The following is a 12,533-nucleotide window of genomic DNA, read 5'->3' as shown; positions in this document are numbered from 1 at the left end:
TTCAATTACCAATCTATGATTTACATTTCATTTTTGAAAGTAAAAAAAAGGAAAACCAGTCACAATGACAAATATTTATTCAATAGGTAATAACATACAAACTTATTTAGCAGGTAATTTTTTGAAAGTTTTTTCTTCACTGGAAGCACGCTCTTGCAGCTTAGTCAAAAGTGTATCACAATCTTCAGCAACTAAGAGAATGTCTTTGTTCTCACCATACACAAAACCTGTCCTGACTGCATTCTGAATCTAAAGTTAAGGAAAAAACACAAATAGTTGTGTAGGTACATAACTACACTGATAACAATTGTAATGAAGATGGTGAGAAATAAAATTAGAAAAAATTGTTTATAGGAGCTTTTAAAGGATTTTGTCTCTATGGTTAAGTGGGGAAAGGAGCAACAAAAGTGAAGAAGTACTTTTATTTTATTTTCTTCTGACAATTTCTAACTTGCTGATGAAACAGTGAAGAGTGTTTGAGCAAATTAAACAAAATTGACCACTGATATCAGAAGTAAGTTCTAAATAAGATTTTTGTATATCAGTGTGAGAGAAGACTCTTCAACATACCCATTCCAAAAAACTTCCCCAGTAATTGGCCACATTTAACAATCCTATTGGTTTATCATGAAGTCCAAGTTGATACCTGACAAAGGAATAAGAGAAAAAAATAATTAAAATAAACAGATTAAAGAATGCTTTCAACAAAAGTTGGCATCATTTTTGAAAAATGATTCAGAGGAGAAACAACAAGAAGATTATATATTTGTTAACTGTCTTCTTAAGCAGTAGATAATCTAATTTAAGTCTTAACATTAGTTTGTTACCATGTGATCATTTCCAGTAATTCCTCAAATGTTCCAAAGCCCCCAGGTAAAGCTATCAAGGCATCAGCCTGAAAATACACAAATTTCTGATTTAGGATAGTTAATAATGTAAGAAATTAAATTCATCCAGGGTTATTGTGATGCTCCAAAAAAAAAAGTGGCCGGCACACCCAATAGAGTCTTCCCTTGGACTGAGAAGGTGCTGTATGAGAGGTTATCCCTAATATTTGTGGTGTGTTTACTTCTGAACACACCATAATGAATTTATTGTGTCTCCAGAGCACTTACCATAGGGCCACCATGCTTTTAGTTCATTGAAAGTTATCATAATTATATCATTGTTGGTACCTGCTCTAACATCTCTCTCTTCCTTGTATGCATATCTTGAACAAGTACTGTCTTGCCGATGCCTTCTAAATCTTTAGGATCTGCAGTTGAAAATTATCCCAAATGGCTCTATGTAATGCTTGACCAAGAATAATTTTTAAGGCTAATCTCAGCAAAGTCTGTAAGTTAAAGATACTCCTGGTAATTGTAATTGCCTCCAGTGTCAGCATTCAAATATGATACTCATCAGCCTCAATATATACATAAAACTCAACAACACAATGGTTAATTAGAATGCCATTTTATTTGACAGTATTACACTGTCCTAACTTTACACATTGGGGTACTAAGGTTCATTTTGGTTGGTAAACATATCCATGGTGGCTTACTTCTTTGAACAAAGAACTCAGGAAGAAATCCAGTAACTTCACATCCACCTTCAGCAACAGTTTTAGCCACAGTACCCATAAGCCCAACAGAACCGCCACCATAAATGAGATTGATCTTATTCTTCGCTAAGCAAAGACCAAGAGCTGCAGATATCAAAACCACGTGAGAAATTCAAATGAAAGTTAAAAATCAACAACAATTGATTTGGCTAAAATTTCTGCACATACTCATACTGTATGCAATACGCATACAATTCTCTTTGGGACAGTCTGAACAGTACGTACAGCTTTGTTTTACAACAGGATGAGGCTGTGCAGAAAATGTTACCTTGATTTTCTTCTTATCCTCAGAAATGCAAGTGAGGAGTTTAAGTAAGCAAGCTGAAACGGTCAGAGGATTAGGCTATTCTTCATAAAATTTGCAGATATTTATTTGAATTAATCTCTGACAATTGCAGCCATTTCTTGGTTTTCATAACATTGCACGTTCCAACTTATTTGGTAGTGTGCGCATTTGATCACAAGTCTAACCATAGACAAAAATTATTCGAATTTCCACAGAAGAAAAGTACCTCTCGCGCTCTCCTCGAATCTTGGGTCACTTCCTGAGCTGGAACCACAAAACACAGTGATCGTTTTCAACGCCATGATTAATCGAAGTACAATCATAAAGCAAAATTATCCAGGCGTAGTTACTCTAGTTCCCAGATTTCTCTGTCAGATACTGTAAGTTCCACTACCTTTAATAAATAAACGAGGGAAAAAAACAGAATTTCAACGCGGGTGTTTCCTTTGGAAAGCCCGAGTAATAAGTGAATAAAAAGATGAAAAAAACCTTTGAGCAGAACTCAACCAGATGCAAAGTTAATAAGGTAATCCGAGCAAATTTCGTGACCGAAATCACTGTCACGCGATGTAAGTTTTAACAGCATTTTGACCAGTAAGGCAAACCAGAATTAGGCGCAGATGACTGAATACAGACTGCAGGGATTTTATAGCTCATCTGTCTGGATTCGCTTTTTGTCCTGGCTCGAAACTAATCCTTAGATGTTACCTCGGTCACCAAATGGTTTGTTCACGCAATTCAACTCTCTTTGCAGTGCTTGCTTTGCACCGTAACAATGAATGTTATTGTGTCTTCTTGAATATCTTAATTCTTTTTAAAAGTAACTAATGAAAACAACTGTTGTAAGCATTCGAGAAAGTCCCGGAGTTCTCCGTCGTTTTCTGCTTTTGGAAGGTAAAGCTAAAGGTAAACAAGCAAACAAATGGTTGAAACTGTTGGTGCATGTTGATGAAACAGAAAACAATAGTGTCAACTCCTTTCTACATTCAAAGGTTCACCCGAGACGCACAAGAGAGGGTCATCGTGATACAATGTTCTTATTTTGCGCCAGCCTCACACAAAGGATGCACCATGATAAATAACAAGGATTACCCATCTTATTCTCCATGGACGCAATTAACAAACAAAATCGTACATATCAAGCCAATAAGTCCAAAGGCATCCTTGATTTCATGCAAAGCGTACGCAGTTAATCTACGAAATTCTATCGAGCTCTCTTTCTGATATAACCATTGGTAACAAAAAAGAAAACCCAAACAAAAAACCAAACAGAAGCAAACAAAACTCGTCAGAGGAAGGGAACATTCGAAAGAGTGCCCCTTTGAAAAATATCTAATTCTCTAGTAATGCTGTACAGAAGAACCAATCGCACAATATTGGAGCCACTAAAAAACTGTTGAGTCAACCATGAATCACATGGACACCTCATAATCTAATCAAAGTACATCCAGATCATGATCGACTCTTTATTTCAGCAAAATAGCAAAGACCTGGGTCTTATACTTGAACGTTATGAAAGAAACTAACAACAAACTTGACTCTATTCCAAATTCTGAGAGACAAATTGAAATGCCATGTTGGCATTGTTCGACTGTCTGGAAGAAAAATGTACCGTTTTAAAATACGAGACGAAAGGAAAATTATAATAGAAATGTCTTTGCAAAAACGTCCTTTCGTTGAAGAAACCTCGAGGTGTTAAAAGAATTTCACCCCAGTAATGCAGCTAGTGGTATTTAAAAGTATTTCTGCACTGTTTCTCTCCTTAAACAAAGCAATGTCCTTATCATCGCGATGAACTCGAACTAGATCGGCTGTATCTCCGTCGCCTTGGTGGTGATCGACTTCTGCTCCGTGATTTCGAACGAGACCTGCGCCTTGGAGACGGAGAACGCGATCGTCTACCCGCCCTAAACGAGCCACGGAATCGTGCAGGCGGTGATCTCCTCCAAGCTGGCATCGGACGGCGCCTCGGGGGTGGACTGGGACGGCGAGCGGGTCTAACGTCGCGTGGCCTTATGGGAAGCACCATCTGTGCAGTTATTTCTTGTCCATCAATTTGTCCGCCATCCATATGTTTCAAGGCAGTGTCTGCATCGTCCGCCTCGTCATACTCCACGTATGCAAATCCCCTGGGCATAAAGTTAAAACGGTCCATGGGTAAGTCAACTGACTTAACGTGACCGTATACGCTAAATATCTCGAAAACGTGATCCTTCGTGACGTTGCGTGTAAGATGTGCCACGTAAAGCTTGGCCGGTTTGGGGGTTGGGCTCCTTTTGCGTCTTCTAGGTGAGCGTGAAGAAGCTGAAGAAGACGATGAACGGGCGCGAGGTCCACGCTTCACAGGACTAGGAGACTTGGACACGGATTTGGAAACTGATCGCCGCGTGGGCCTAGTGCGTGGCGGCGGGGTGGGTGACTTAGGGACTGGTGATTTCTTTGGTGATTTCTTTGGCGATTTCTTCGGTGATTTTGGGGGAGGAGAGGCTTTGGGCGATTTTGGTTTAGGGGGAGGGGGTAGGGCTTTATCTTTGACTTCTTTGGGTTCCTTTGTTACTTCTTTCACTTCTTTGGTCTCCTTTTCCTTCACTTCTTTTTTAGTTTTGGGAGTTTTTCCCTTTTCATTATCTACAGAAGAGAAAACAAAAGAAAAAAGTCATTATGGAGGCCCAGTAAGAAGATGCACAAGTATTTACTTTTATGAACAACAACATTAAAAAGTTCACAAGCTGCAGGGGAGTATACTGATTTTTTTAAAGTCCTAATTCAGCCCTGGGTAATTTTTGAGTGCAATCTCATTTTCACAAACATTAAATTACTTGTCAGAAATTCAGAGAATATCTTTGAATATTCAAAACTGAAAAAGACTATCTGGAGGGGATAAGAGGGTTATTGGTTTTCTCACTATGAGACTTGTAGTGCTCCACATACTCAATGGAACTTGGATTTCAAAGCAGTTGTAAAAAGTTCACAAACCAAGCTCCCTTAACTAACAAGCAAGACTCTATCATGATAGAATCACTCAGCAACGTAGTGGGTTTAAAATAATTAAAGTATGAAAGGACTCCTAAGTTTATCCACTCAGCTACAGGTGGATGGTACCTTTGATTCATCACTCTCATGATATTGGATAATAAATGATTAAATCTTTTTTTAAAAATGAGATAGGTCTACTAAGGTATGTGAATAAGTCAAACACTGCATATTTGTTTCCAAGAAAATAATTTGATATCCTTACTACTACTGCTGCTACTTGATCCACTACTACTGCGACTGGACCCACTATGACTTGATCCCACTACTACTGCTGCTACTACTTCTGCTGGTGCTGACCCTGAACTGGAGCTGCGACTAGTGCTAGAACTGCCAGAGCTGGATGATGAACTGATAACAACACAATCATGAAAATAAGCAATATTTCAATGAGGCTACACATGATATTATGTGAAAAAAAAAAGCAAAGAGATGGTGGGCTTGGATTCTAGGCAGATTTTGAACTCGACATGATAAATCCAATATCCACTGCAGATACTACATTTATTAAGTCAACTTCCCACACTTTAGTACAGTTTCACAAAATCTCTCCTCCATGCTTTTTGACATGTCAAACAAATAGCAACTGAAGCACATTTGAGCATATCCACAGAGAATGTGTGCACTAATAATTTGACATCATTATTAGTACCTTATTGTCATTATTAGTACTTTGGGTTGAACCTTTCACTAAGTTTTTCATAATTTTCAGAGCTAAGCATTGGGTGAGTGTGAAACACAGTTGGGGTCGAATGAAGTTACCATGGTTTGGTCGTCGAGGTATACTAGAGAGCACGTTAAACAGATCAGTATGTTAAGAGCCAACCTGGCTTACAATGATTAATATGCACTCATATCTCATAAATAATGACCAAGACAACGTCTTTGTTGCCATTCTAAAATTTCCGCATGTCAGCTCCAAACAACATGCGAACACATCTTTGATTTGCGCAGGTCACATATGGTAAACAAACAATGATACATACAGCAAAATGGTTGCTGCCAAATTGAAACTACATTGATCATAGCTTTGTATACATAATGAAACTGATGTGTGGCATAAGGTTGCGGTTAAATCAGCGATATTCAATGAACAGAGGTAAAAAGCATTCAGAAAGGTCTCAAACAAGTCACCTGCTTGATAAACGATTTCGACGGCTACTTCCTTTATCTGTGCCGTTTTTGGCAGTCACTTTGCTTGAATCCCCTTTGCTTTTAGCCTTAGTCTTAGCCTTACTTGACTTTACTGGACTCCGGCCACGGGTACTAGTAGTTCGCTTCTTTTCTTTGTCTTTGCGAGGTGCTGGAGAGCGCGAGCGACTTCTGCGACCCCTAAAGACCGACAAAATTCACGGCAAAATTAGCAAACAAACAATCTAATATGCACCGTGATATAATTAAAAAAATAATTTGATATAAAGAGCAGCTTTTGAAGGTGCAATAATAGAAAGATGGCCGAGGATTGTGCAGGAATATACTCACATCCCTAACGCTGACACCGCCAAGATGGCCGAATCCCGTACTTGACTTGGTTTCAGGTCCCACTCTGTCATAGCATCCAACATGGCGGACGGCTTTAGTCTTTTGAACCTTGATGTTATTCAGAAGCAGTACTTGCAAATGGCTCCGTTGAAATTATTTCTTTGGAAAGTAAGATTATTTTGCAGAAAGAGTCAGTGGTGACACGACTGAAAATCTTAGGCGACATATCTTTATTTTCGGGCAGCATAACTTCGGGCGAGATGACTTACTGACAACTTAATTTAAACTACTCTTATATAACAAGGCATTTTTTCCCAAACTTAAAAAACTTTTTAAGCCACTGTTGTCGTTCATCGCGCAACTGTCATGTATAATGAAGTATGGGGTTGTACAGGAATCTCTTCGGTTGATTTAAACAATTCTATTCTCAATGTTATTGATTTTCAGGCACTTGAGCAGGCAAGTCTCGACTTGGAAAAACAGAGAAAAATCCTATGCATGGTTTGTCTCATACACCGATCGATTTAAATTTTTTTTTGCGTATTTGAATTAGCCATTGAAATATTTAATTATTTTTCAGACTTATTTCTTCACTGCAGAATCGTCGTATGCTCCTTCGGTATCGTACCAAAGACTGTTTCTGAAACGCATGCTGAAGTTATGTGAGGACAGGTGTATCGAGATCGCGGATGAACTCTATGAAGCATACGGAGATGTGTGTGGTAAAGCAGAACACCTGGATAACAAGTGCTTCAAAACATATGTACTGGTGAGGTTCATTCAGAAAAGTATGGGGGACAGTCATCAAAAACGAAAGATTTCTATTCAACCCCATGCTATTCTAAAACAAAGCCTTGGTCCCAGAGGTAATCAACTGTTTTTGTCGTGGGGGTAATTTTTTAAAGAAACTGTGGTACTACCTTTCTTTTATCTGAGAACTGTACCCTTAATGAAGCATGGGGTCATGTGGGAACCTTGCCATCAAAACTAACATATACATACATGCCAAGGTCTAAGAAAGTTATAGTATGCGTGTAACTATGATATACAAAAGGCACCACCCATGTAAATTGGTTCAAGGACCCTTGTTCCTCTGGGGCATTTTGGAAAAGGCAACCCCTTTTAAGACAAAATTTAAGTCATTTTTAATGTTGTAAGCCATTTATAATTAGAAAGTTGGGTCAGACAGGTTTTACCCTTGTGAAGGACTTCTGGTGTCATACATTCTGCATCAGATAGGGAAAGTTCTATGTACAAGCATAAGAATTAGGTGTGTGATCAAGAATATTCTCAGTGAGAGTATTTAGCATGTGATTGGGTGAATTATTCCTAAAACCTGTGATCTTTTAGGCCTGACATTTTAAGAGGAGCCTAATTAAATGTTAATTGATAATTGAGGCAACCTTCAGCAGACTAACAATTTCCATAGAAGAAGGAACTAGTTTACCACTGGCCTCTTCATGCCAAATTAACCATAACATTAAATGGTTTAACCTTTGATCACTTTTTTAGCCATGTGGGGCCTTGTTAACCCTTGAAGAAACTCAACAGTTTATCTCTAAAGGAACAACAGGACTTAGTACCTGGATGGTGAGTTTTCCTCTAAGATAATATCATAATTACTGGTGGTAATTTTTATGTATCTGGGAATGTATCAAGGTGGACTGTTATAGTAAGACGTAGCTGGATTTTTATAAAAGCCATAGGGGTAAGAACTCAGAGGAAAAATGTTACCAGTAACAACAGATACTTTTCTACTCACTATTGGTTTTATGCCCACCATTAGATCCACGATCAGAACATTATGATAATTGTTCTCATTTTTATTTTTATTCACTAAGTCATGGTTTTAATGTAGATTAAATCTTGTAAATGGTAATTTTCTAATGTAGATATAAGATTTGGCATGTAACTAATTTTCTCTTTTATTTAATTATTTATTTATTCATCTACTGCTATTTAATTTTCAACTCCTAGTATGGTGTAAACTGTTTCAGCAGTGTCCCTATTAATGTGAGAACTATGAGTAAGTCACTCTGAAAAAATTCTACAGGGGTGGAAGGGTAGGAGCTAATTTCTAAGGGTTGTATTATCAAAATGTTTACATTTGATTTTCTTTTGGAATGACTGATATCACAGGCAGGAGAATACCTTGCTGAGTGGGCACTAGAAAACCCTTCCTTATTTCAAGACAGGTAACTGTATGCTTGGCTTCAGATTAAGAAAAAGACCAACAACTTGAACTGCAAGTTAAAATTGCAGTTTATTCCATGAAAAAGATGGTAATTTTAAAAATGAAAATCATTATGCAGGCTTGGCAGTCTTGATGTCATCTTAATGTCTTTTGTTTTTGGCAGTAATAAATATTCAGAGGGCTTGCATTGGGGATATGCTAGTTGTACCAATGATAAGTGTGCTAGAGATTTGGCTTAAATCCTGGCATGTATGGCAATTGTGTTGTACACTTGACAACTCATTTTGACATTGCTGCATTGCTTTTGACATTAAAATAAATCTTGCAAACTGTTAGGGAAACGGCATGAAATATGACAGGGTCACCAACTGTAGTAACCCATCTTTTTAGGCTGGAGTAGTTTTACAGTCAGTTGCTTCATTCGTCAGGAAGGCTGGGTAGTTGGGGTCGCACAAATCATTCTTGAAGGGTTTTATAGTTCCTAGTTTCAATTCTTCCATTTGCCATTCATTTTCTTTGGTGTTATTTTCCAGATCCATCATAGAGCTGGGCTGTGGTACTGGACTTACAGGACTTTCTATTTGCTCCATGAGTTCACCAAGCCAGTACATATTCAGTGACTGCCATAATGAAGTGTTCAAAGCACTTCAAAGCAACCTTGAACTGAATGGATTTGTCATAAGCCAGGCAGACAGTGAATTACCATATTTAAATAACAAAAGGACTTGTGAGTCTCACACAGAGAGTGACATGCATAAACATTGGAAAGGATTGGCTCTCAGGAATGAAGATAATCATGGCTACTCACATCACAGAGATATAACTTCTCAGCAAGACTCTGGAGTGACTACCAGCAAGACACCTGATATGGAAATAACTTTACACAAGTTTGACAAAACACCTCAGTGTATGGCATGTTTATCAGACTATTCTGAAAGTGAAGATATTCATGACCTGTCAAGTTGTGCTTCAGATTTCATTGCTTGCTATTCAAGAAATCCTTCAAGTCAGATAAGGCACTTAATTGAAGACTGTGCCAATCATTCTTGGGACACTCAAGTTGACATTTGTAAATTAGACTGGACAACTTTAAAGAAGAGTGATTTGAGGAGATTTTCAACTGGGATTATTTTAGCTGCTGGTATGTATAGGGAAATATGGTACACTTTCTCTTAAGTGTAGGACACTCATGGGGTGTGGCTGTGGTGGGGGATGATGATTAGGTGATGCTAAATCCACAGAATGTGCACTAAGGTGACTTTGGTGTTGGCACTATGTGAAGTTCTTTTCTGTCCAATAAGGCAATTTAAGCAATGTTGATGAGGCCTCACAAGGCCACAACAGCTGCACTATGCTGCTCTCTTGGTCACTTACTCCTTCAGCTTCTTCTATATGATAGAGGAAACCAAGGATCACTTACATCAATGCCTTACAGCCATGAGTGCTCATCCTGAGGTTTCAGTGCACCATCTTAAATCAGACAATTGTTTTAATCTTGCATGACACCACATTAAGTGTAATCTGATGAATTCTTTCGTACTGGTTTACAAATAACAGACACAGTGGTGACTTTTCAGAATTGAAAATCTTTTAGGACCAAATGATGAATTTGTGAAAAGTATGTGTAATAGTTATGGAGATGAAAAGTTCTTCCCATCAAAAAGACCTGCCATCAAATTGGAAGACAAAGGTTCGGGTCAAAGCACATCAAAAGCAGTTGGGTTTGCCTTTTAGCTCTTGTATGACTAAAAAGCATGAGTGTGTTTGAGTTTTCTTTACTATAAATTGTGCTTTTAAAAACAAAACTGTTTTTAATTTCTTTAATAGATGTTATTTATGATAGTGAGTTGACTCCAGCATTAGTGAGAACTTTGCATCTACTCTTAAGGTAAGTATCGATCAAGTTAGTATTTTTTTTTGTCATGGTAGCTTCTCAGACAAATTTACTTTGTCCATAAAAATGTCATTATTTGGGAAAGTTAACTAATGTTTTAACATGTGCATCTGTTGTAGTACTGGTGGCGATAAAAGGGGGAAACCTGTTGCTTTCATTGCTTCAACCATCAGGAATCTGCAAACATATGAATTGTTCCTTAATTGCCTTTGTAAGTAAAGGTAACTTCAATTGATTCCATTAGTAAAATTAAAACATCTTTATTATGATAAGTGTACAATTGTCCTTAATTTTAAAAATGTTCTTTGCAAAAAATTATAATTTTGAGGTAGAGTATTTTATTTGGTTTGCAGATGAACACAATATTTCCTGCAGTGAAGTAACCAAGCCAGCAAATCAAGTTTTTTACTATGATCAGAGTTGTGAAATTAAAATTATCAAGCTTGAAGTCTAATTTAATGAGCTTTAATTGTGTGGTATTCCTCAGACAAAATAATGTAACAGCTTTCCTTTGTTCAAAAGTTATTCATACTTTATTTACTATACACAATGATATTGTAAGTTTTACCACATTACATTAAAACTAAACCAATTAACATATTATTAGGGAAGTTTTTAAATACTTAGTACTATTAAGTAGTCATTCTTAATAGTAAAACTAAAATTCAGAAGAATTCAGATGAAACCTGACAGTGTCATTCAAATGAAACCAATAAATTAATTTATTCTGGCCTTTTTTTCGAACTGATATAGTTGAAAATCTCAGAGATTGAAGAATTTTTTAATGTAGATCATTTGTTGAAAAGGAAAAACATTTTTAATATTGCTCCATTCTGCAATTAGCTAGCAAACTTAAAAATATATCATTACATTCAAAGGGTAGTTACTTTTAGAACTTCAGAGTAATCCACCCTTGATGATCATTTTCATATTAAGTCTCATAAATCATAACTTTGTTTTTACCATGTAAAATATCTAATAGGATTCTATTCTAAAATTTCTTTCCTCACAGATTTAAAGTAATTCGTTAATTCTAAAGCCCAGATGCCACTTAGTCATTTTAGTTCATTCTTAAAGTACTCTTTGTAGAGAAGTTTCCTACCAACATTTAATTACCTTTACTGTTTACAATCTGCAGAAAGGAAATGGCAGCACTATAAAATGCATTTATTAAAAAAAACACCACTTATTTACAATTGCTTGTTACTGAACTAACAAAATGCTGATCTTTTAGAAGAATCACACAACACTTGAACCTGTCTGGGGTTTGCAACTCTTAATCCTTTAACTCTCAGAAATGATTAACACGAATATTCCCTACAATATCCATACATTCACCAGCAAACAGGTAATGTGAATACTTAAACTTATCACAAAGTTATCTCTATCTAACATCAAATTCTTGTAACCAATTTACAAGGAAATGTGTGGCAGCTAGAGGGGTGAATTACAAATCAGATCTAGGAGTTAACAGGTTAAAGGTCCATTGTCAGTCTGAATGCATTGCTCAATTTCTGTCAATTTGAAAATCGTCACTTTGAAATTACAGCCAATCAAAACATTACATCAAGACCACCTCAAATAAACAAAAAGACAAAGACAAGAGGCTACTGGGTGTGGACAACAACCTTCAGTAGCTATAACAAAAGTTACATATTATGGTATCTAAAATTAAATACTAGCTGCCCATTACAAGTGTACTCTATGATAAAACAGCCCTACATGAAACAAATGACAATAGCAGCCTACAGATCTGTACATTGAAAAATATTACATAAAAATACACAAAAGACTTTAAACACACCTAAACTTTATGTAATACATATTCATATTAATTTAATTCTTAAAATTTGAATGAGCATTCATCATGAAATGTTGAGAGCTTTGATTAATAACATGAATAGAAATAATTAAAATATTATATGCTATACTTCTCAACCCCCCACTTCCTCAAATACGATTATTATACTTTTCACACATTTAAGTTATGTATAATGGAACAAGTGGCAACCACTGTAAATCTAGAAAATATTTGATACCA

The 12,533-nt window shown here is 36.7% G+C and overlaps 3 protein-coding genes across 5 annotated transcripts; 1 reads left to right on the top strand and 2 right to left on the bottom strand.

Moving 5' to 3' along the window:
• Window positions 1–59: 59 nt before the first annotated feature.
• LOC131787982 (uncharacterized) lies at window positions 60–2,240 on the bottom strand. Its single transcript, XM_059105063.2, has 6 exons — window positions 2,116–2,240; window positions 1,544–1,687; window positions 1,176–1,255; window positions 828–895; window positions 571–646; window positions 60–249 (listed from the first exon to the last, which is right to left on the bottom strand). Exons 1-6 carry the CDS (start codon window positions 2,210–2,212, stop codon window positions 103–105), a joined length of 612 nt encoding a protein of 203 aa, XP_058961046.2. The 5' UTR covers window positions 2,213–2,240; the 3' UTR covers window positions 60–102.
• Window positions 2,241–3,341: 1,101 nt separating this feature from the next.
• LOC131787951 (RNA-binding protein with serine-rich domain 1-A-like) lies at window positions 3,342–6,502 on the bottom strand. Its single transcript, XM_059105024.2, has 4 exons — window positions 6,405–6,502; window positions 6,057–6,254; window positions 5,128–5,273; window positions 3,342–4,517 (listed from the first exon to the last, which is right to left on the bottom strand). Exons 1-4 carry the CDS (start codon window positions 6,485–6,487, stop codon window positions 3,673–3,675), a joined length of 1,272 nt encoding a protein of 423 aa, XP_058961007.2. The 5' UTR covers window positions 6,488–6,502; the 3' UTR covers window positions 3,342–3,672.
• LOC131788000 (protein-lysine N-methyltransferase EEF2KMT) lies at window positions 6,458–10,986 on the top strand. Of its 3 annotated transcripts, none has more exons than XM_059105080.2 (9): window positions 6,458–6,572; window positions 6,852–6,905; window positions 6,985–7,173; window positions 7,917–7,994; window positions 8,544–8,599; window positions 9,132–9,739; window positions 10,426–10,486; window positions 10,612–10,703; window positions 10,846–10,986. In XM_059105080.2, exons 1-9 carry the CDS (start codon window positions 6,486–6,488, stop codon window positions 10,944–10,946), a joined length of 1,326 nt encoding a protein of 441 aa, XP_058961063.2. In that variant the 5' UTR covers window positions 6,458–6,485; the 3' UTR covers window positions 10,947–10,986. The 3 variants fall into 3 exon arrangements, with proteins under 3 accessions (XP_058961063.2, XP_058961064.2, XP_058961065.2); XM_059105081.2 differs by having other exon boundaries at window positions 10,612–10,713; window positions 10,846–10,984; XM_059105082.2 differs by having other exon boundaries at window positions 6,497–6,572; window positions 7,004–7,173.
• The last annotated feature ends 1,547 nt before the right edge of the window (window positions 10,987–12,533 follow it).

The sequence above is a fragment of the Pocillopora verrucosa genome, chromosome 8 (assembly GCF_036669915.1).
Source record: "Pocillopora verrucosa isolate sample1 chromosome 8, ASM3666991v2, whole genome shotgun sequence".
NCBI lineage: Eukaryota > Metazoa > Cnidaria > Anthozoa > Scleractinia > Pocilloporidae > Pocillopora > Pocillopora verrucosa.
The sequence above is the reverse complement of the archived record's forward strand: the minus strand, read 5'-3'. Positions and strand labels throughout refer to the sequence as shown.

Bases quoted from the DNA above. Each gene is read 5' to 3' on its own strand.
- LOC131788000 (XM_059105080.2), top strand. From the start codon at position 6,486: ATGGCGGACGGCTTTAGTCTTTTGAACCTTGATGTTATTCAGAAGCAG. The intron at 7,995-8,543 runs GTGAGTTTTCCT...CTGATATCACAG, and splicing joins CAGGACTTAGTACCTGGATG to GCAGGAGAATACCTTGCTGA. The intron at 10,704-10,845 runs GTAAGTAAAGGT...TTTGGTTTGCAG, and splicing joins ATTGTTCCTTAATTGCCTTT to ATGAACACAATATTTCCTGC.
- LOC131787982 (XM_059105063.2), bottom strand. From the start codon at position 2,212: ATGATTGTACTTCGATTAATCATGGCGTTGAAAACGATCACTGTGTTT. The intron at 1,256-1,543 runs GTAAGCCACCAT...TTTCAACTGCAG, and splicing joins TGAGTTCTTTGTTCAAAGAA to ATCCTAAAGATTTAGAAGGC. The intron at 896-1,175 runs GTACCAACAATG...GTGTATTTTCAG, and splicing joins AGAGAGAGATGTTAGAGCAG to GCTGATGCCTTGATAGCTTT.
- LOC131787951 (XM_059105024.2), bottom strand. From the start codon at position 6,487: ATGTTGGATGCTATGACAGAGTGGGACCTGAAACCAAGTCAAGTACGG. The intron at 6,255-6,404 runs GTGAGTATATTC...GTCGGTCTTTAG, and splicing joins GCGGTGTCAGCGTTAGGGAT to GGGTCGCAGAAGTCGCTCGC. The intron at 4,518-5,127 runs GTAAGGATATCA...TCTCTTCTGTAG, and splicing joins ATCAAGTAGCAGCAGTAGTA to ATAATGAAAAGGGAAAAACT.